Source organism: Narcine bancroftii, chromosome 12 (assembly GCF_036971445.1).
Source record: "Narcine bancroftii isolate sNarBan1 chromosome 12, sNarBan1.hap1, whole genome shotgun sequence".
Taxonomy (NCBI): domain Eukaryota; kingdom Metazoa; phylum Chordata; class Chondrichthyes; order Torpediniformes; family Narcinidae; genus Narcine; species Narcine bancroftii.
Window position 1 is genome coordinate 82,248,432 of NC_091480.1, and position 21,015 is coordinate 82,269,446.

Below are 21,015 nucleotides of genomic sequence, written 5' to 3' on the forward strand. Positions count from 1 at the left end.
AGGGGACAGGGTGTGAGGAAGTGCAGTCCAGGTGGTTGTGGGAGATGGAAGGTTTATAGTATTATGTCGGTGGAAAGCTTGTCTCCCGATAAGGAGACAGAGAGATCCAGGAAGGGGAGAGTGTTATCAGAGATGGTGAGTTTGAGATCAGCTGGAAGTTGGCCGCCAAGTAGATGAAGTTGACAAGCTCATTGCGGGTGGATGAGGCCGCCCCGATGTCGTCGTTGATATGCTAGAGGTAGAGATGGTGGGGGGGGGAATCTTGCCTGTGTCACTGTGTAGCATGGATTGCTCCTCAAAGCCCACATACACACAGGCCATATCTGGGACTCATGGGGGGTACCCTGTATTTTAACCTTTGCAACATAAAAGTCACTGTTTGACCTGCTGAGTTTCTCCAGCACTTTTGTGTTTTTACTTCAACCACAATGTCTTGATTTTCATGATTTACCAGGAACCTCAGGTGGTCAGTGAGGATTCAAACTGCAGTTAAAACTCCAACAGTCTCTTCCCTCACCTCCCACAGCAGCCTGGGAGATCCTGTCTGGCCTTGGTGACTTAGCCACCTTTCAGACGTCGAGGATCTCCTCATTATTTATAGATGCCTGCACCAGACCTTCACCTTCCCCCTTCAGTGAAAATTCATCGACAAAGTCAGTTTCCTTTGGAACCACTGATGAAAATTATTCATTTGGGAACTCCAGCTCCATGTACAGATCCCCCAGCCGTTGTCCTGGACGAGCCCCATTCTCCCACGGATATTAATTTTCCCCTTGTACAATTAACTTAATCTGCCAGTCATGTTTCAAAACCCCTCTGCCTCAATTACATACTTGCCTACATTCCATGGGCTCTGTACGTAGGGTAGGGTCCGCGCTGAGTGTTGAGAGGGTTGCATGTGGAATCTATGCTCTGGGATGGAGTTTATGTTGTGGGATCTGCGCCATGGGGTCCTGTGGGCGGGATGGGGTCCACGCCATGAGGTTCGTGTTGTGGGTCTGCACCTTGTTGTGCATGTGAACCGTGAGGTTTTTGCTGTGGGTCCATGCCATAAGGTTTGCGTTGTGGGTCCGCACCATGAGGTTCGTGTTGTGGGTCTGCGTGGTCAGCCTGCGCTGTCAGTGCCGGGGTCTCAACTTGCTGCAGACTTGCTGGCTTGTGTCACAGGTACTGGGAGCTGACGGAACGGTGTGACGGATCAACACTCCCTCCTGAGTGCACCCCCAACATCGACGGCCCCAATGCCAAGTCAGTGCCACGGCCGCAGTCTCTCCATTCCTTTCACACCCTCTTCTGCAGGCGCTGCTTCAAGTACGACTGTTTCTTGCACCGTGAGTGCCAGAGATTACAGGTGTCACGCTTGGGAGGTGACGAGAAGGGGCCTCAGGAAACGTACATGTCCCTGGGAACTGGTAGAAGCAGCTTCTTCACCAGATAGCATGGAGAGAGGTCAGAGTGATGGGGGGGTGGGGTCAGGGAGGTGAGAGAGTGAGGGGGAGAGGGGGTAATGAGAGAGAGGGAGAGAGAGAGTGGGGAATGAGGGGAGAGAAGAGAGGGTAGGGGGGAAAGATGGGGAAGGAAAGAAGGGTGAGGGGAGGGGGATGGTGAGATGGGGTGAGGGGGTTGGAAGTGTGAGAGAGGGGAGGAAGATGAAAAAGAGGAGAGAGGAGTAAGGGGGAAGGATGGGGTGAGAAAGAGAATGAGATAGTGAAAGATGGGAAGAGGAGGGAGAGTGAGGGGCATGAACATGTCTGTGCATGTGTTCATGTATGTGCATCTGTGTGTATGTACGTGTACATGTGTGTATATGTGTACATGTATATACATATGTATACATGTGTGTATGTATATACAGGGTGTCCATTTATTGCATGCATGTCCAGGTGTGTGTGCATGTACATGTATATACAGGTATATATGTGTGTACATGAGTGTGCGTGTTGCTGCTGGCCCCATGATCCATTTCTCCAGCAGCTTTCCATGCGACGCCCAACATGTACAAGCGGAAAAACCGGGAACTGTCGGTGGCTCTGGAACAGTGTGGCAACAACTGCTTCCTCCTGCTGGTAACCACAACACTCCTCAACCCTTCACCCTGACCCTCACCCCTCAACCTGACCCAACACCCTGACATCCCCCAACTTGACTCCTAGCTCAACCTGGTCCAAAACCCTGACCACTCACTCCTCACCCTGACCCATCACCCTGACATGACCTCAACGTGACCCCTCACCATGATCCCCTGACCCCTAAACCTTCACCCTTCACAAATCCTATCCCACTCCCACCTTCACTTCCAGGTCCATATAGATTTGCGTGTTCAGGATGGGGTCAAGGGTCAGAGTGGGGATAGGGATGGTGGTCAGGGTGGGGATTGGAATGTGGTCAGGGTGGGGTTTTGGGTAGGGATTGAGATTGGGTCAGGATCGAGTTTAGGATGGGGTCAGGGTGGGGTTCGGGATGGATCAGGGTGGGGTTTGAGATGGGATCAGGGGTCAGGGTGGAGTTTGGATGGGGTCAGGGGTTGGACTGGATGTCGGGGGTTCAGGATCAGTTCAGTTGTTGGGGTAAAGCTGAGTCGACAAGACCTGATTGGTTGCTGGTTCTTGGGCAGGACGGAGCCAGGGAATTTTCAGCCTCTCTCTCCGCCAATCAGAGCCGGACCCGTAGCCGGCGCAGCGCAGGCCGGCGGCGGAGGAACTATCCTGGCTCCAGGGCCGTGGACCCCGATGCCCGGGAGGCCGACAGTGACCGGGAGTGTAGCGGTGACAACTCCCACAGCTTCTCGGGTAGGTCTGTTGGCCACCTCCCTGGGACCCCCTCCCTTGTCGCACCCCCCCCACCTTGCTCCTCTTCGCTGGTCCACCCTCCTCGCCACCCGCCCCCGTCCTCCCCACTCGCTGGACCACCCCCTTGCATCCCGCCCCCATGCTCCCCTACTCACCACACCATCCTCCTCATCGTCTGCCTCATTTGCTGCTCTCCTCCTTGCCCCCTCCCCCACTTGCCAGAACACCCCTTGCCTGATCTCCTCTCGCTGCCCCCCTCCCCTTGCCTCTACTGCCCTCTCACTAGAACCAACCTCACTGGATTTCCCCTCACCGGACCATCCCATCGCCAGTCCCTCACATTGGACACCCTCTCACTGGTTCACACTTACCAGACCACCCCCTCTCCCCAGACCCTCCTGAACCTTCCCCCTGGACCCCACCACTATTTCTGCTAAGACCATCCACCGTAATTCTCATCCATTGACCTCCCCCCCACTAACAGCCCCTCGCCCTTCCCCTCTCACCCCTACCTTTACCTAACTCCACCCTCACTCAACCCACCCCATCCTCGCTCAACCCTTCCTGTCACCCGCCCCACCTTGCATGACCCCGGTCGGACCCTCTCACAGCTTTTGACAGCTTGCTGCCTGGTAGCAGATTTCTCCGAGGGGAGTTCCCGCTGCCAGACCCCAGTCAAGATGCGGTCTGTGTTAACTCCATGTGATGGGGAACATTGGATCAGCCCGTGGCAGGGAGCGGCTGGGGAGCTAGACAGCATGAGTGGCTGGAACTGCGCTGAGGAGTCGCTCTTCCGGGTGCTCCATGGTACCTACTTCAACAACTTCTGTGCCATTGCCAGGCTCATCAAAAGCAAAAGCTGCAAACAGGTAGGTGATGTGACAGGTGGGCACGGTGACAGGGAACATTACAGCACAGCACAGTACAGATCTTTCGGCCCAAGATGTTGTGCCGACCCATGTATACTTACCAAAAAAAATTAAACCATCCCTACCTCATAAATCCTTTAGTCAAGTCAAGTCATGTTTATTTGTTGTTCATACCATAAAACTTGTAGTGTACAATGAAGACGAGATAGTGTTTCTCCGGACTGTGGATCTGGTTATTTGCATGGATAAATTACAACAGAAACATTTTTATAAATAACATAACACTTATTAAAAATCATGTTACATATGTTAGCCCTGTGTCACCAGAGTTCACAAGCCTCATGGCTTTTGTGGGGGTGGGGGGGAAGAAAGCTGTCTCGTAATCTGGTCAGTTTGGTACCTCTTTCCTGGATGGCATGTGGGAGAACTGATTGTAGCAGGGGTGTGTGGAGTCCTTCTCGATGTTTATTGCTTTCAGCAAACAAAGGCCATTATAAATGCCCATCATGGCAGAGAGAGGAGAGAGAGAGAGAGAGAGAGATCCCAATAATCCCCTCAGTAGTCTTTAAGGGACTTGCGTTCTGAGATGGTGCAGTTCCCGAACCAGGCAGTGATGCAGTTACATAGGATGCTCTCAATGCATCCCCTGTAGAATGTAGTGAGGGTGGAGGGAGGAAGCTGAACTTTCCTCAACCTCCACAGGAAGTAAAGGCATTGTTGGGCCTTCTTGGCAATGAATCTGGTGTTGGGGGACTAGGAGAGATTCTCTGCCAGGTGCATGCCAAGGAATTTGGTGCTTGACTACCTCGATGGAGGGGCCATCGATGGTCAGTGGAGAGTTATCCCCCTGGGCTCTCCTGAAGTAAACCACCATCTCATAATCTTGTAGATCTCTATTAAGTTACTTCTCATCCTTCTTCGCTCCAGACAACATCCTGGTAAATCTCCTCTGCACCCTCTTCATAGCATCCACATCCTTCCTGTAATGGAGTGACCAGAAATGAACACAATATTCTAAGTGCGGTGTCAGCAGAGATTTATAGAGCTGCAACATTACCACCTGGCACCTGCAACATTACCATCTGGCACCTGAAATCAATCCCCAACTAATGGAGCCCAGCCCTTCCTAAGTATCTCATCTACTTGTGTGGCAATCTTGAGCGATCTGTGGATTTGGACCCCAAGGACCCTCTGTTCTTCAACACTGTTAAGTATCCTGTTATTAACAATGTTCTCTGCCTTCAAGTTTGACCTTCCAAAATGCATCAACTCACACTCATCTGGATTGAACTCCATCTGTCACTTTTCCACCCAGCTCAGCATCCTGCTTATATCCGTTTGAAACCTACGACAACCTTCAATGCGATCCACGACTCATATCATCCGGAAACTTACTGACCCATCCCTTTAGATTAGGGGGTCTCAGACAGATCCTCGTGGAACTCCACTAGTCACTGACCTCCAAAAAGATTAATTTCCATCCACTACTACTCTCTGCTTTCTACAGGCAAGCCAATTCTGAATCCACACAGCCAAGGGTCCATGGATCCCATGACTCATGACCTTTTGAAGGAGTCTCTCATGGGGGACCTTGTCAAATGCCTTAGTAAAATCCATATCCACCACATGTACTCCCCTACCTTCATCAATTTCTTTTGCTACCTCCTCAAAAACTTAAAGTTAGACTCCTAAGGCAGAACCTTCCCCTCACAAAGTCATGCTGACTATCCCTGAGAAGACAGAAATTCTCAAAATGGTCATAAATCCTGTCCTTAAGAATCCTCTCCAATAATTTGCCCAGTGCACAAACATACACGCACAATGGACAGAACATTTATAATCAGATTTATACTTTAAAATAAATATTCAGTTACAGGATAATCAATCAATCCCACAGCCTGTGAGAAGTTACAACCCACCCCGGCATACCTAATTTTGATTCTCCTGTCCCTCCTTCCCAATAGGGAATTGTTCAGTGATGCTGTGTGTTGGATAGAGAGGCTCTTCTTTAAGCCTTCCTTATTCCTTCTTAATTCTAGAGGAAAGAGCGACCCCAGTAATTCCCTGTCTTGACTTCCAGCTCTCATCCCACACAAAGATGCAGCCAGATAGGATAAACTCAATTTTTGTTCCATAAAAAGTTTTCAAGGTGGGAGCTGGTCACCTTGTCCTCTTCAACTTCCTTAGGAAGTGGAGGCAATGCTGTGCTTTCCTGAATTACGAGGAGGATTTGTGGGTCCAAGATAGGTTGTTGTTTCTCTGCACACCAAGGAACTTTGCGCTGGAGAATGATTGACCTTGGTTCTCCTGAAGTCCACAATCACCTCCTTTCTCTTGACCATGTTGAAGCTCAGGTTATCCTCACACCATTTTATGAGCCCCTCCTCTCTGTAAACCAACCCATCATTGTTGCTGATGAGGCCAACTACAGTTGGATCATTTCAGAAATGTGATAATTCTATTAGAACTGAATCCGGCCATGCAGTGGGAACAGTAGCGGGCTGAACACTCAGCCCTAAGGTGGACCAGTATTCAGCGTAATAGGGCCAGAGATTTTGCTACCAACCTTATGGTCTTTTAGTCTAGAAGTTCAAGATCCAGTTGCAGAGAGGGGTGTTGAGTCCCAGCGAGGACAGTTTACCTACCAGCCTCTGAGGATTGATCACGTTGAACACCAAGCTGAAATCAATGAACAAAAGCATGGCATATTAAGCATAGTTTTCTAGGTGGGTCAGAACAGAGTGGAGGGTCAAGGCTATAGCATCATATATAACCATATAACCATTTACGGAGCGGAAACAGGCCATGTTGATTAACTGGATTGGGTCCACTGTCACTGGAAGGTGCAACTTGGTGCATTCCATTACCAGTCGCTCAAAGCACCATGATCGCCACTGGGCAGTTTTCATTTAGACCAGTTAACATTGCTCCCTTGGGCACCAGGATAATGCTGGCAGCCTTGAATCCTGTGGGGACAGTGGACTGCTGCAATGAGAATTTGTAGATGTCAGGTAGGACCTCTGTCAGCTGAGCCACACAGTCCTTCATACCCGACCAGGTATGTTGTCTGGTCCTGCTGCTTTGTGTAGCTTCACCCTGAATAGGCTCCTCCTCCCCTCAGCCATGGCTCTGCAGGGCGCCTGTTCTTCAGTGGGGACATGATGCTTTCTTTGGTGTCATGTTTTTCTCATCAAACCATGAGTAGAAGGTGTTCTACCTGTCAGGAAGGGAGGCATCATCGTTGCAGGGTTAACATAGTCTGTAATGGTTTAAATATTCTGCCACATGTCCCTCAAGTTGCTGGTGTTACACAAGTGTCTGTGGATTCTCTGTGCAAGTTTTGCCTTCCTGATTGCACGGGAGAGTTCAGCCCATGTTGACCTTCATGCCATCTTGTCTCCCAACCTGAAAGCACTATCATGAGCTCTGACTAATGCCCGAACCTCCTCATCCAGCCATGGCTTCTGATTTCCCATGGCTGCATAGCGTTTGATCACCATAACATCCTCAATATACTTGCCAATATAACTAGTCTCTGGGCTCATCAAGGCGGATGTAGTTGTTCTAGGTGGCCACCTCCCTGAATCCACTCAAGTCCTGCAGTGCTGCTGCGGCTTCCTCTGGCCATGTCCTGATCTCCTTTTGAGCTGGTTTAACTCGTTTTACCAGGGATCTATGAGGAAAATGGATATCTGATCTGAGCATCTAAAGGTGGCAGCAGGGGACAGTTTTGAAAACTCCAGGGACATTGGTGTAGACCAGATCTAAGATGTTCTCTTCTCTGGTTGCAAAGTTGACATGTTGGGACTTCGGAAAGACTGTTTTTATGTTGATGTGATTGAAGTCACCGGCAAAAATCACACAGCCATCAGGGTGGGTTGCCTGGGCTTCACAACTGGCCCCAGCAAGATTCCCCATCATTTGTAGAAGGAGGAACATGAACTGCTGTTATCAGAGCAGCTGTGAATTCCCTGGGGTATATAGAAAGGTTTGACAGGTCAGCAGTGTGCCTGGGTAATGTGACAATTGGGCCCTGTACCTCTGCATCCCCACAGGTGTACATGTTCGCCGTGAAGGAATCTTCCATCATCCAGAAGGTGCTGACGGAGGAGCATGTCCTGTCTCCACCTAAAAAGAAAAGAAAGCATAGGTGAGTGTGGCAGGGGAGGGGGGTAGCTGAGGGACAGAGAGGGGGAGGGTTTGAGGGAGTGGGAGGGAGAGAGAATGTGGAATGGAGTGGGAAGGGGAGGGATGTTGGAGGAATGAGGAAGGATGGGAGAGGGACAGAAAAGAGGGGAGGAAGGTGAGGGAGGGTTGGGGTGGAGGGAGAACGGGAGGGGAGATATTTTAAAGATGGTGGGAGAGGTAGGGGAGGAGAATGGGAGGGGTACAGAGGGGAATAGGTGGAAGGAGTGTGGGAGAAGGGATGATGAAGGGAACACGGAAGGGGAGGTGGAGGGGTGGGTGGGTGAGGAGAGTGTGAGAGGGAGTGGGGAGGTGGGAGAGTGTGAAGGTAGGTGGGAGGGTGGGTGGTGAGGAGTAGGAGGGGTGAAGGAAGGAAAGGGAAAAGAAATGAGGAGGGGAGTGGGAGAGGGATGGACAGCATAGTGAACTGTCAGTCCGTAGGAACAATACTACTAATGTAAAAATATTGTGATGAATGGAAGGAGGGGGGTGAGGGTGATGGGGTGGGAATATGGGGAATGGTGGGGTGTGGGGTGGTGATGTAATGGGTGGGGTATCGGGGGTGATGGGGAATGGGATGGTGGGGGTGTGGGTGGGTGTGATATGGTGTGAGGGTATTGGGGGTGGGAGGGGGTATGATGGGGGAATATTAGAAACGCATTCCTTCAATCTCATGCATATGGAGGAGCGAAGGAACCAGAAGGGATCAGGACATTCACAAACCTGCATGTCATCCCCACCCTGTCTTATCTCTGGGGAGAGCTGATGAGATCAAGTCAATACCTTGCATCCAGGCAGAGAGGAGATGGGTAAAGGAACAGGCTTGGGATGGAAGGACACTGGTGACGTGGATTGCAGAGTGCGACCCAGGGGAGATAGAGCTGTTCCAAGCTGCCCACCAGCCACATCAACCACATCAGAGAAAGCACAAATGGTGTGAACAGAAAATGCTGGAATACAAATGCTGACATGAACCATTGACTTGTTTCCCTCCTCCCAGCTTTTTGCTTCTGAGAGGGGCTGAGGAGGCACATCCTTGTCAGATTTATCTGCAAGTGTTGTTAGTGGTGGCAAAGCTGGTTGGGATTTCCAGAGTCTCTGAATGAAAATCTAGCAATGAAAGTCTTGCATTTTACTCTTTCGGTGGCTTTATCAAAGATCTCAGTCATTGGTTTGTCATTTGGGGAATGAGGTTCAACTGCCAATCAGGACATAGTGGAGGTGACCTCAGGGAGCTTGGATCCAGTTGACTCCCAAGCCAGGGCCAGACTGGACATTTCTGAGTTAACATTCTGGCACTTTCAGGATGTTGGGGAGAGTGCCTCATGCACAGGCTCCTTTCACCTCCTCTCCCCACTGCGGGAGAGCAGTGCCTCTCAGTGGAAAGAGGAAACAGAATAACTCATTAATCCTCTTTTATTTCAGGCTGTGGGCAGCTCACTGCAGGAGGATTCAGTTAAAGAAAGGTCAGTGGTCTACCTTCTCGCCCTTCCCGTGATATTCACATACCTGGTAGGCCAGTTATCTTGGCTCTTCCTGTGCCTTGGCACCCTAAGGGCCCTTCCTTCACAGATGTTGATGAGCTGGCCTGAGCTGCAAGCTCAACATATGGTAGGACTTGAGTTTCTCCTCCAAACCACACTAATGAGCTGGCCAAGTAACTGGACAACAATTTTTTTTTCCGAAAGGTTTGCTCCCTGAAAATAAAAAGGGGATTATGATAAACAACTTGAAGCTGAAAACAATGATAATTTCAGATTTGCTGTATCATGTAGAAAGATGGAGAAACATGAACTTTTATTGAATGTAGCATGTTTAATTGCATAATGATGCAGACACATTGGGTTAGTTCAACTAATCTAAAAATATTTTGCCACTGATTTTCATTTGTACTCAGCATCTGATGCCTGAGTCACCAATTTTACAACAATAAAATGGCTTGTGGGCTTTCTAAATAAGTGTGGTTATGCTGGGACTTTAAGCCTTAAGCATAGAGGTGCCACAAATGTAACAGAATGTATCGCAACTGTTGAGACATTGACGAGTCATTTCTGCTGTGTTGAATCTTCCTGAAGACAATAAATGCTATTGTTAAGTACACCCTCTATGCAATTACTTGAAAAACATATGCATCATCATGTGTTCAATCTATAATCTATGTAATGCATTGCACCGGTACAGAGTGCATGCCCAGGCATGCTTCAACTGACCAAAACAGCTTGCTTTGTGGGCAATATACAGTACTAGTTTAAAATAGGGCAGGAAATCACAAAAAATAGGTTGTATCTAAAAAATAATGTGTGATGGGAAAATTTTAAGGCGATTTTCATGATCAGCAGCCGAAAATCCATAAAATACACCCAAAAGTGTTCAGGAAGCAAAATCTACATCGTCCAGTGGTATCTGTGGTCATTGGGGGCACTTAAATACAGTTCAATGAGATGTATTATTTAAAAAAATTAAAAGGGACTGAAGCTTAAAACCACCTTTATGTTATCAAAATGAAATGAAATATTGATATTTTAACCTTGTTCTCTGCACCTGAACTTTGCAATGTTTTGTTAAGAAGAAGTACTGCCAACAAGATCAGCAACTCCATTTCCACAGAGCCATTCCCCACCCCACCTCCAGAACACAGATAATGCTCCACCCCAGCTCATCAGGTGCCCAGCCCCAGGTGTGGAGCAGACGCTGGCATCCCTGTTTCAAAGTGCAGGCCCAAGGAGCAGGTCTCCCAGAGGTGGTTGTATCCCAGGCCACTAACCTCCATCTCCGTGTGTGGAAACGTATGTGTGTGGGAAACGGGGCACCTCTCCTTGCTGTGGAAGGGGTCGCGGATGAATGAGGTTTGAGGTGTGTGTTGGGTGGGCTGAAACTGCTGGAGAGGAGTTTTTTTAGGGAGATGAATCATTTTAACTTTCTCCCTCTTCTGTTTCAGAAAATTCTTCTAATCAGGTTTACAATTATCAGCCATGTGACCATCCTGAGCGGCCCTGTGACATGACGTGTCCCTGTGTCACAGCCCAGAACTTCTGTGAGAAATTCTGTCAGTGCAGCCCAGAGTGTGAGTCTGGGAGGGGGAGAATGGGACAGACGGCATGGGTCGGGAGGGAGAGGGTGGGAGGGGAGAGGATGGGCAGGGCCTGGAGGGAGGGGTGGGATGAGAGAGGTGGAAGATGGAACGAGGGAGAAGATGGAAGGGGACTGGAGAGGGGGAGGGGATGAGAGAGAGGGTGGGGGAGGGGAGGAGATGAGGGAGAGGGTAGGAGGGAGGGAAGGGGACTGGAGGGAGTGATAAGAGGGGAACGGTGGGAAGAAGACATTGGTTGCCTGTACTGGGTGTGGTGAGAATGCTACAGGGTCTGCGAATTCTCCTGGACACCAGGCTTTCCCTCCAGGTCAGAACCGTTTCCCTGGGTGCCGCTGCAGGACTCAGTGTAACACCAAACAGTGCCCCTGTTACCTGGCGGTGCGGGAGTGTGATCCTGACCTATGCCACACCTGTAGTGCCTCTGATCACTGGGCGAGCAAGAGCCTCTCCTGCAAGAACTGTAGCATCCAGCGCGGCCTCAAGAAGGTACCCGGTGTGGGGGAGGTGGAGTCTGTGGTGGGTCCAGCCCTCTCACCAGGACTGGGTGGGTCCGTCCCTCTCACCGGGATTGGATGGGTCCAGCCCTCTCACCGGGACTGGGTGGGTCCGTCCCTCTCACCGGGACTGGGTGGGTCTCACCAGGATGGGATGGGTCCGGCCCTCTCACTGGGATGGGATGGGTCTCACTGGGACGGGATGGGTCTGCCCCTCTCACCGGGAAGGGATGGGTCCGGCCCTCTCACTGGGATGGGATGGGTCTCACCGGGACTGGGTGACTCTGCCCCTCTCACCGGGATGGGATGGGTCCGGCCTTCTCACCAGGACTGGGTGGGTCCGTCCCTCTCACCGGGAAGGGATGGGTCTGGCCCTCTCACCGGGACTGGGTGGCTCTGCCCCTCTCACCGGGATGGGATGGGTCCGGCCCTCTCACTGGGATGGGATGGGTCTCACCGGGACTGGGTGGCTCTGCCCCTCTCACCGGGTAGGGATGGGTCCGGCCCTCTCACCGGGACTGGGTGGGTCCGTCCCTCTCACCGGGACTGGGTGGGTCTCACCAGGATGGAATGGGTCCGGCCCTCTCACTGGGATGGGATGGGTCTCACTGGGACGGGATGGGTCTGCCCCTCTCACCGGGAAGGGATGGGTCCGGCCCTCTCACTGGGATGGGATGGGTCTCACCGGGACAGGATGGGCTTGGCCTTCTCAGAGGGACAGGATGGGTCTGCCCCTCTCACGGGGACGGGATGGGCACACCAGGACTGGGTGGGTCCGGCCCTCTCACCGACTGGGATGGAATAGTGTCACTGGGATGGGACAGGACTCACCAGAACTGGGTGGGTCTCACTGGGATGGGATGGGTCTCACCAAGACTGGGTGGGTCTCACTGGTACGGGGTGTGTTTCAGTGAGGAGGTGAGGGTGCCTTTGCTTTGCCTACACTCACCCTCATGCCCCCCTCCCCTATATCTCCCTCCCTCACCTCCCCTCCCCTACCCCCCCAGCGATGGCACATCCCATCCTCACCTTCTCTCCTGTCTGTCCAGCACCTGCTGTTGGCTCCATCTGATGTGGCCGGATGGGGGACCTTCCTCAAGGAAGCTGTGCAGAAAAACGAGTTCATCTCTGAATATTGTGGAGAGGTGGGTTGAGGGTCAGGTGGAGCATGGGGGGGGGGGTGCTCGGACAGAGCACGGGGGAGTGGGGGGGTGTGCTGAATTTGCTGAAGGAAAGGTTACTGAGAGCGAATTGTCTAGAGGGAGTCAGATGCTCAGATGATCTGGGGGTTTAGGCTGAAGTTCACCTGAAGTAGCACAGATGGAAACATGGGATGTGGGGAGTATGAGGACTGTGGGGTGTGGGGGTATGGGGGAGTGGGGTTACAGTGAGTGTGGGGGTACGGAACTGTGGGATGTGGAGGTTTGGAGTCAGCGGGGCAGCAGTGTCTCTGATGGTAAGGCTGTGATCCCATGGAATTTGCAATGACCATGTTCCTGGTGTTGGTTGAACCCAGACCATGTGGAGGGGAGGGGTGAATGGTCATTACCCTGACACCAAGGAGATAGGATTACAGTTGCTAGGGACTAATTGTACACACTGACCAGGAAACTGGCATTTGGAGAGGTTAGGGGGTTGGGGTGTACAGTTGGTGGACCCGATCGATGTCTCTGTGGGAGGGCACCTGAGGTAAAGGTGTCATTGCTGGGGTCAGGGGAACAGCCAGGGGTGTTGTCTGGGTCAGTACCCACCAGACATTTAGAAAGGGGATGATGTCCAAGGGTTGATCTGAGAAAAGAGATTATCAAGTAGTCTCCAAGCTGATCCACATGTCCTAGTCAGAGAAATGAATGTGGGGCATAGGCAGCTGGAACCTGGCCAGATTAATGGGTGGGATTGGTGTTGCCAAGGGATGAGAGCAGATGGAGGAGTAAGTCTGGACTGGGTGGGGAGGAACAGGAAGGTTGGGAGATAATGGGGAGAGACCGTACCTCACTCACCTCCATCCGTTGCAGATCATTTCCCAGGATGAAGCGGATCGTCGAGGGAAGGTTTATGATAAATATATGTCCAGCTTTCTGTTCAACCTCAATAATGGTTGGTACCCCTCCCCATCTTACTCTTCTCCACCCCTCCCCTCACTACCCCACCTCTCCCCTCCCCACCCCTCCCATCCCCTCCGCATCACTCACCATCTCTCCCCACCTTACCTCTCCCCTTCCCCACCTCTCCTCTCCCCACCCCTCCCTATCCCTCCCCTCTCCTCTCCCCACCACTCCCTGCTTCACCCCTGACTTCAGCCCTTGACTCTCTCTTCCCCCCAACCACCTTTTCCCCTCTCCCTTCCTCACCATTACCCCTCCCTCACATTCTGTTTTGGGAAGTGGGGAGGGGGGTCACTGAGTTAAAAGGGTTGAACACTCTTGGTGGGGGAGGTGAGGGAAGTTAGGGGAGGGGAGGAAGGATAGCAGGGAGTTGGACACTGCTTAAAAGTGACAATATTGGAAAGTGTACGGTCATGCATTTTGGTAGAAGGAATAAAAGGGTAGAATATTATTTGGATGGAAGAAAATACAAAATTTGGAGCTGCAAAGGTTCTTGGGAATCCTCGTTCCCTAATGATTAAACACCAGGTTGAATCAGTAGTGAATAAAACAAATGTAATGTTGGCATTAACATCTAAAAGGTACAGGATACAAGATCAGGGATGTGATTGATGTTGAGGCTTCATAAGGCACTGGCCAGGCTTCACCTGAAGTACAGGGAACAATTCTGCGCTCCTTATTTAAGAAAGGATGTGCTGGAATTGGAGAGTCCAGATAAGGTTCATAATAATGATTCCTGGAATGAAGCGAATCAACTGAATCAGAATTTATTGTCATGAACACGTCGCAAAATTTATTGTTTTGCAGCACCGTCACAGGTGGAAAATTGCTATAAATTACATTTTAAAAAAGTAAATAAATTAGTGCAAAAGAAGAGAAAGTGCCTGTGGTTCATTGTCCATTCAGAAATACTGATGGTGAAGGAGAAGAAGCTGTTTCTGAAACATTGGGTGTTCATCTTCTGGCTCCTGTTCCACCTTCCTGATGGTAGCAGAGTGAGGAGGGCATGGCCTGGGTGATGGGGGCCCTTGAGGATAGAGGCTGCTTTCTTAAGACACCACTTCTTGTCCATGTCCTCGATGGAATGAAGACTGATGCCCACTTTCTGTAGACTTCCTGTCTTGTGCATATGGCTGATGGCTCTTGGACTGCACTCCTTGGAGTTCAGAAGAATGGTGGGGGGGGGGGGGGGAAACTCAGAAGTATTTTGAATGTTGAAATATCTGAACAGAGTAAATTTGGCAAAGTTGTTTCCCATGGTAGGGGAGTCTCGGACAAGAGGGCACAACTTCTGGATCGAAGACACCCATTTAAAACAGAGATGCGGGGGAATTTCTGTAGCCAGAGAGGGGTGAACATCTGGAATTTGCTGCCACAGGTGACTGTGGAGGCCAGGTCACTGTGGAGGCCAGGTCACTGTGATTTAAGACAGAGATTGATAAGTATCTGAATCGTCAGGGAATCTAGGGTTATGGGGAGAAGGCAGGGCAGTGTGGTTGTGGGAAAATGGATCAGCTTATGATGGAATAGTGGAGCAGACTTGATGGGCTGAATGACCTGCTTTTGCTCCTATATCTTATTGTCTGATACTCAGTTCCTGGTTTGCAGATTTTGTTGTTGATGCCACGCGGAAAGGAAACAAGATCCGTTTTGCGAATCACTCCGTCAACCCCAACTGCTATGCCAAAGGTAGGGTGTGGAATGGAGGCAGTGATACACCCACCAGGTTTGGCCAGCCTCTTTCCCCTTGCCCGCCTGTGTCCCCTTGACCAGCTTCCATCCCCGCACCATTCTCCATCCACTTGCCAGTCCCCTCCATTCCCTCCCCGCCCTTTATCCCCTCACCCACCCTCCAACCCTTCCCCCATCCAATGTCCCCTTACCACCCTCTGTCCTCTCCTTGGCCTTCCGTCCCCTCCCTGTCCTCCGTCTCCACCCTGCCCTCTGTTTCCACCCCACCCTCTGTCCCTTCCCCCACCCTCTGTCCCCTCCCCCACCCTCTGACCCCTCCTTGCCTTCTATCCCCTCCCAGCCTTGTCCCCTCCCTACCCTCCAACCCCCCCCACTTATCCCTTCCCCCCCCATTCCCTTCAACGCCCTCTTTCTCCTCTCTCACACTGTCCCCTCCTCTCACCGGTCTCTCCTACCCAGGCTCCCCCACCCAGCCCTTCTCCTGGCCCCACTCCCTCATGGGCCCCTTCCCACCCATCAGCCCCTCGCCCTCATCAAGCTCCTTCCCAAACAATGGGCTGCTTCTCTCTCCTGTGTGGGTCCCTCCCCCATCCTCTGATCCTCCTCAACTCATCCACTGACTCCTCTCCCATTCCTCCTCCCTCACTGACCCCCACCTTCATCTCTTTCAGTTGTCATGGTGAATGGGGATCACCGGATTGGAATCTTTGCCAAGAGAGGGATCCAGACAGGGGAGGAGTTGTTCTTCGATTACAGGTGAGGGATCTCCCTGGTCCTGGCAAGGGATCTACTCCAAAAGAGATAGACTCCCCTGTCCTGGGTCAAGGGTCTCAATGAGGCTGGGGTCAAGAGTGAGCTTGTGCTGTGGCCATTTGAGTTGGGTCTGGACTGTATTTTAGGGTTAGACTGGGCCAATCTTTGGAGCTGTAGGGTGATTGGAAAGGGAACCTCAGGGTCTGAAGGGGGATGGAATGATCCATCAAGTGTGGCGACCTGTTGGTCACACTGCATGTGTGCGGAGTCGGCAGGGTCAAGGGTCAGGTTTGAGGATTAGAGTAGGGAAAGTCTTAGAGAAATACAAAAACTGTAGTGCAGCCCTAAGTGCCTAATGAGGTGGAAGGATGGGTTGGGAGTGGAGTACAAAAATGGAGATATTGATCCCCATGATAGGGGTGGAGAGGGGAATATGTGGCTGGTGATGGGATCACCCTGAAGGTGGTGGAAATGTCAGAGGATGATGTGTCGAGCAGAGGCTGGTGTGGAAAGTGAGGTCCAGAGGAACTATCCTCAGGCATGGTAGGGTGAGGAGGAGATATGGGTGTGAGCTTTATCAATGACTGTAAGGGGTGTATTGATGTGGAAAATCTCACCCTGAGAACAGATGCAGCAGTGGAGGAATTGGGGGAAAGGAATAGGGTCCTTACAAGAGAGAGAGTGGGAAGGGGTTTAATCCAAAGTCAGTTGGCTGTATTAGATAGTTTGACCCCTGAGATGGCGACAGAGGTCAAGGAAGAGGAGAGAAGTGCCAGAAACAGTTCAGGTAACTTTAGGTCAGGGTGAAAGTCTGTGGTGAATGTAATGAAATTGTCATGCTCTCCAAGAGTACAGGAGATGGCACCAAAGCAATTGTCCATGTAGCAGAAGAAGAATTGGGAAGTGGTACCTGAGTACTGTTGGAACAGGGACTGTTCCACACAGCTGGCAAAAAGGCAGACAGAGCTGGGGCCAATGTGCATGCCCTCTGGAGAGAATGACAGCAGTCAAAGGAGAAGATGTTCAGAGCAAGGACAACTTTCAGCATGCAGAGGAGAGTGTTAGTTGATTAAACAGCTCTGAGTCCAAGAAAGAAGTGGAGGGCCGTGATAGGGAATGGATGTGTATTCCCTATACATCTATAGTGAAGAAATGGCAGTGGGGCTGGAGATGGTGAAGGGTTTCTTGGATGTAGGTGGGAAGGGACTGGACAAAGTGGTGGGGGGGGGGGTGTGTGTGGAATGACATGATGGTGTAGAGGTATGAGCAGATGTTTCATGGAGTAGGAACAGGCAGAAACAAAGGGTAGTTCATTTTGTGGATTTTGGGTAGGAGAAAGAATCAGGTGGTGCAGCATCAGGGAACTGTACGTTTGGATGAAGAGGCAGGGAGATCCCCTGAGGTGATGAGGTCCATGATGGGGAAATGATATTCAATGATGTTTGGTGGGTCTTGGTCGAGGACTGTTCCAGACAAGGTTCCCTGATTACTGTCAGTGAACTGACCTGTCCTCCCCGATTCTGTGTTCCAGAAACACATCTCTCCCACCTGGTATGAGCTCAGGCATGGAATGTCTGGCCACCCAAGAGCTTGACTGACCACTGTTGTGCTTGCTTTGCAGATACAGCCAGGCTGATGCCCTCAAATATGTGGGCATCGAACGGAAAGTCGAGATGTTGTGATGGCTTCTCTGGAGTTTGGCTGAACCATACCCCGGACATCTGCTGGCCCACCAAGAACCACTTCCCATTGACCCATCAAGAAAGAGACCCCATCCCCACTGAGAAAGCTCGCCCACTGAGTAACCCCTCCCACCTCTGGCCCACCAAGGGACACCCCCAAGACACCTACAGCAGAGTGAGAGACTGAGTAACTCCAACCAGCGCCCTTTCCATCACCTCCAGGACCTGTCCTACAGGAATTTACCCCAAATAAAAGTGACACAAATTCCTGCATCTCTTTAGTTCTTTCTGTGATTGCATAAAACCAACATGGATCCTACAGCGTGACCCTCCCTCAGTGTCAACCTGCTAATCCAGGGTTCCCTGAGCACGATTTCTTTTCTCCCCGTTGTGTGGGGTGGGGGGGGGGGAACAGGGAAGGGCTAGTTGGGGAAGCGGAGGGGAGGGGGACAGGCATGGGCTAGCTGGGGAGTTGAGGCAGCGGTGGGAGGCGAGTTAGAGCAGGGGAGAGGTCAGGTTGGCGAGGAGGGGAAGGCTGGAGAGGTGAGGAGGAGGGCTGGGGAAGGGAGCGAGGAGGGCGGTGGACAGGGGAGGAGAGGGGATCACACTGTGACCCCCGTCACTCCCGGAGGAATCACAATAATCACAATTCCCCAAGACAAGATCATTGCCCTCTCCCACGTGGGACCCTCCACAAATTGCCCGAGGAAATTAACCCAGACACCGATGGCAAATCCGTCATCCAATTCAGAAACATAAACGTCAGGGGTTGCAACACCGACCCCCCCCCCCCCCCACCCCCCGAATACCACTGATTACCGGCCTCCAGTCCAAATATCAACCTTCCACGACCAACTCCTGTCTTTGACGAGCCAACCAATTCTGAATCCAAACTACCAGTTCAAAGTCGACTCCATGCCTTCTTGTGGATGAGTCCACCACGGGGGTCCTTGTCAAGCCTAGTCCCTGACACTGATCTACTCTCCTCAACCTCATGATCTGCCCCTCCCAAAGCCTCGCTGGTGAACCCTAATCTGATCACGACTTTCCAAATAGTGTCCTCTCCAGTAATGTCCGCACCACTGGTGTGAGGCTCACTGCCTGGCCATCCCACCCGACAGCCCTGCCGATGGGGCCGGCAGAGCTTTTAACATCATCAGAGCCCCCTGGAACCCGTGCCCAGATGCAAGGGTTCGCACGTTCTTGGCGAGCAGAGGAGCGGCGTAGGATCCCAGAGCGGGGAAATGCGGCCCGCGTTGAGAATGAGAAGCCCGCGAAAGGACTTACGGAGGAGTCCACAGTAGCGACCCAGCGAGGGGCCGAACGGCCGACAGCTTCACGCTGAGGCTCCTGGAAACCAGGTATCGAGACCGGTGTAGCGGGAGTACCTGAAGGGCTTCGGAACCAGGCCGAGGAAGGTGGCTTGGATGCCTGGAGGACAGTTCACGGGGGCGCATGAAGTGGTGGGATCCATGGGCACTCGATGTTTCCGAAGAGACTCGTCTTTCTGGACGTGATGGGAACCCTGGACGGTGGTAAATTGCGTCTCCTTGTGTGTCTCCACAGGGCAATCCCTCATTCTCACTATGTTCGCAGGTCCCTCCCTTCCAGACGCCGCAACATCTGCCTCAACTCCGCCTTCTGCCCTGTGCTTTGGTTCTCGCTCCCACCCCAGCTTATACACACCGAGTAGCACTCGTGAATCTCCCTGTGAGGAAGTATCACTCTGTGACCCCGTCACGCCCACAGGGATCGCTCTGTGACCCTGTCACTCCCACAGGGATCTCTCTGTGACCCCGCCACTCCCACAGGGATCGCTCTGTGACCCCGCCACTCCCACAGGGATCGCTCTGTGACCCCGTCACTCCCACAGGGATCGCTCTGTGACCCCGCCACTCCCACAGGGATCGCTCTGTGACCCCGTCACTCCCACAGGGATCACTCCATGACCCTTGAAACTCCCAGGTCTATTTTGAACTTAAGTACTAATAAACGACAGTATATAAGTACAGATTCCGGTCACAACGAATGACAGTAATGATGGAATGAATTTAATATTTCAAGTTGAATTACACAACGTAGCAATAAGACCGTGAAAGGTCAGACAAGAAGGGGAAAAGATGGTAAGGAGAAAGGAGAGAGAGAGAGAGAGAGAGAGAGAGGAGAGAGAGAGAGAGAAGTGCGGACGGGAGGTGAAGGGAAAAGAGGGAGAGGGGACAGGAGAAGAGGGGAGGAGAGAGTGGGGACGGGAGGAGAGAGAGGACGGGAGGAGAGAGTGGGGACGGGAGGAGAGCGGGAGGACGGGAGGAGAGAGTGGGGACCGGAGGAGAGAGTGGGGACGGGAGGAGAGAGGGAGGACTGGAGGAGAGAGTGGGGACGGGAGGAGAGAGGGAGGACGGGAGGAGAGGGGGACGGGAGGAGAGAGGGAGGGGACGGGAGGAGAGAGGGAGGGGACGGGAGGAGAGAGTGGGGACGGGAGGAGAGAGGGAGGACGGGAGGAGAGAGGGAGGGGACGGGAGGAGAGAGGGAGGGGACGGGAGGAGAGGGGACAGGAGGAGAGAATGGGAACGGGAGGAGAGAAGGGACAGGAGGAGAGGAGGACGGGAGGAGAGAGGGAGGACTGGAGGAAAGAGTGGGGACGGGAGGAGAGAGGGAGGACGGGAGGAAAGAGTGGGGACGGGAGGAGAGAGGGAGGACGGGAGGAGAGAGGGGACAGGAGGAGAGGAGAACGGGAGGAGAGAGTGGGGACGGGAGGAGAGAGGGAGGACGGGAGGAGAGAGGGGACAGGAGGAGAGGAGAACGGGAGGAGAGAGTGGGGACGGGAGGAGAGCGGGACGGGAGGAGAGAGGGAGGACGGGAGGAGAGAGGGAGGGGACGGGAGGAGAGAGGGAGGGGACGGGAGGAGAGGGGACAGGAGGAGAGAATGGGAACGGGAGGAGAGAAGGGACAGGAGGAGAGGAGGACGGGAGGAGAGAGGGAGGACTGGAGGAAAGAGTGGGGACGGGAGGAGAGAGGGAGGACGGGAGGAAAGAGTGGGGACGGGAGGAGAGAGGGAGGACGGGAGGAGAGAGGGGACAGGAGGAGAGGAGAACGGGAGGAGAGAGTGGGGACGGGAGGAGAGAGGGAGGACGGGAGGAGAGAGGGGACAGGAGGAGAGGAGAACGGGAGGAGAGAGTGGGGACGGGAGGAGAGCGGGACGGGAGGAGAGAGGGAGGACGGGAGGAGAGAGTGGGGACGGGAGGAGAGAGGGAGGACGGGAGGAGAGAGTGGGGACGGGAGGAGAGCGGGACGGGAGGAGAGGGAACAGGAGGAGAGAGGGGCGTGGAGGAGAGGGAAGCACCAATTTCCTGAGACG

At 52.5% G+C, this 21,015-nt stretch overlaps 1 protein-coding gene across 8 annotated transcripts in view; it reads left to right on the top strand.

Annotated features, from left to right (window-relative positions):
* The window catches only part of ezh1 (enhancer of zeste 1 polycomb repressive complex 2 subunit), a 31,284-nt gene extending 13,351 nt beyond the window's left edge, over positions 1–17,933 (top strand). For 4 of the 8 annotated variants that reach the window (XM_069907216.1, XM_069907217.1, XM_069907218.1 and 1 more), the window contains 13 exons: positions 1,168–1,331; positions 1,972–2,066; positions 2,615–2,789; positions 3,426–3,658; positions 7,714–7,808; positions 9,269–9,309; positions 10,782–10,907; positions 11,242–11,420; positions 12,478–12,573; positions 13,444–13,525; positions 15,142–15,222; positions 15,897–15,981; positions 17,600–17,933. In XM_069907216.1, coding sequence (XP_069763317.1) covers positions 1,168–1,331; positions 1,972–2,066; positions 2,615–2,789; positions 3,426–3,658; positions 7,714–7,808; positions 9,269–9,309; positions 10,782–10,907; positions 11,242–11,420; positions 12,478–12,573; positions 13,444–13,525; positions 15,142–15,222; positions 15,897–15,981; positions 17,600–17,660 — 1,513 coding nt within the window. In that variant the 3' untranslated portion in view covers positions 17,661–17,933. The remainder of the gene's footprint in view (positions 1–1,167; positions 1,332–1,971; positions 2,067–2,614; positions 2,790–3,425; positions 3,659–7,713; positions 7,809–9,268; positions 9,310–10,781; positions 10,908–11,241; positions 11,421–12,477; positions 12,574–13,443; positions 13,526–15,141; positions 15,223–15,896; positions 15,982–17,599) is intronic. The other 4 variants (XM_069907215.1, XM_069907214.1, XM_069907213.1 and 1 more) reach the window with 4 other exon arrangements.
* The last annotated feature ends 3,082 nt before the right edge of the window (positions 17,934–21,015 follow it).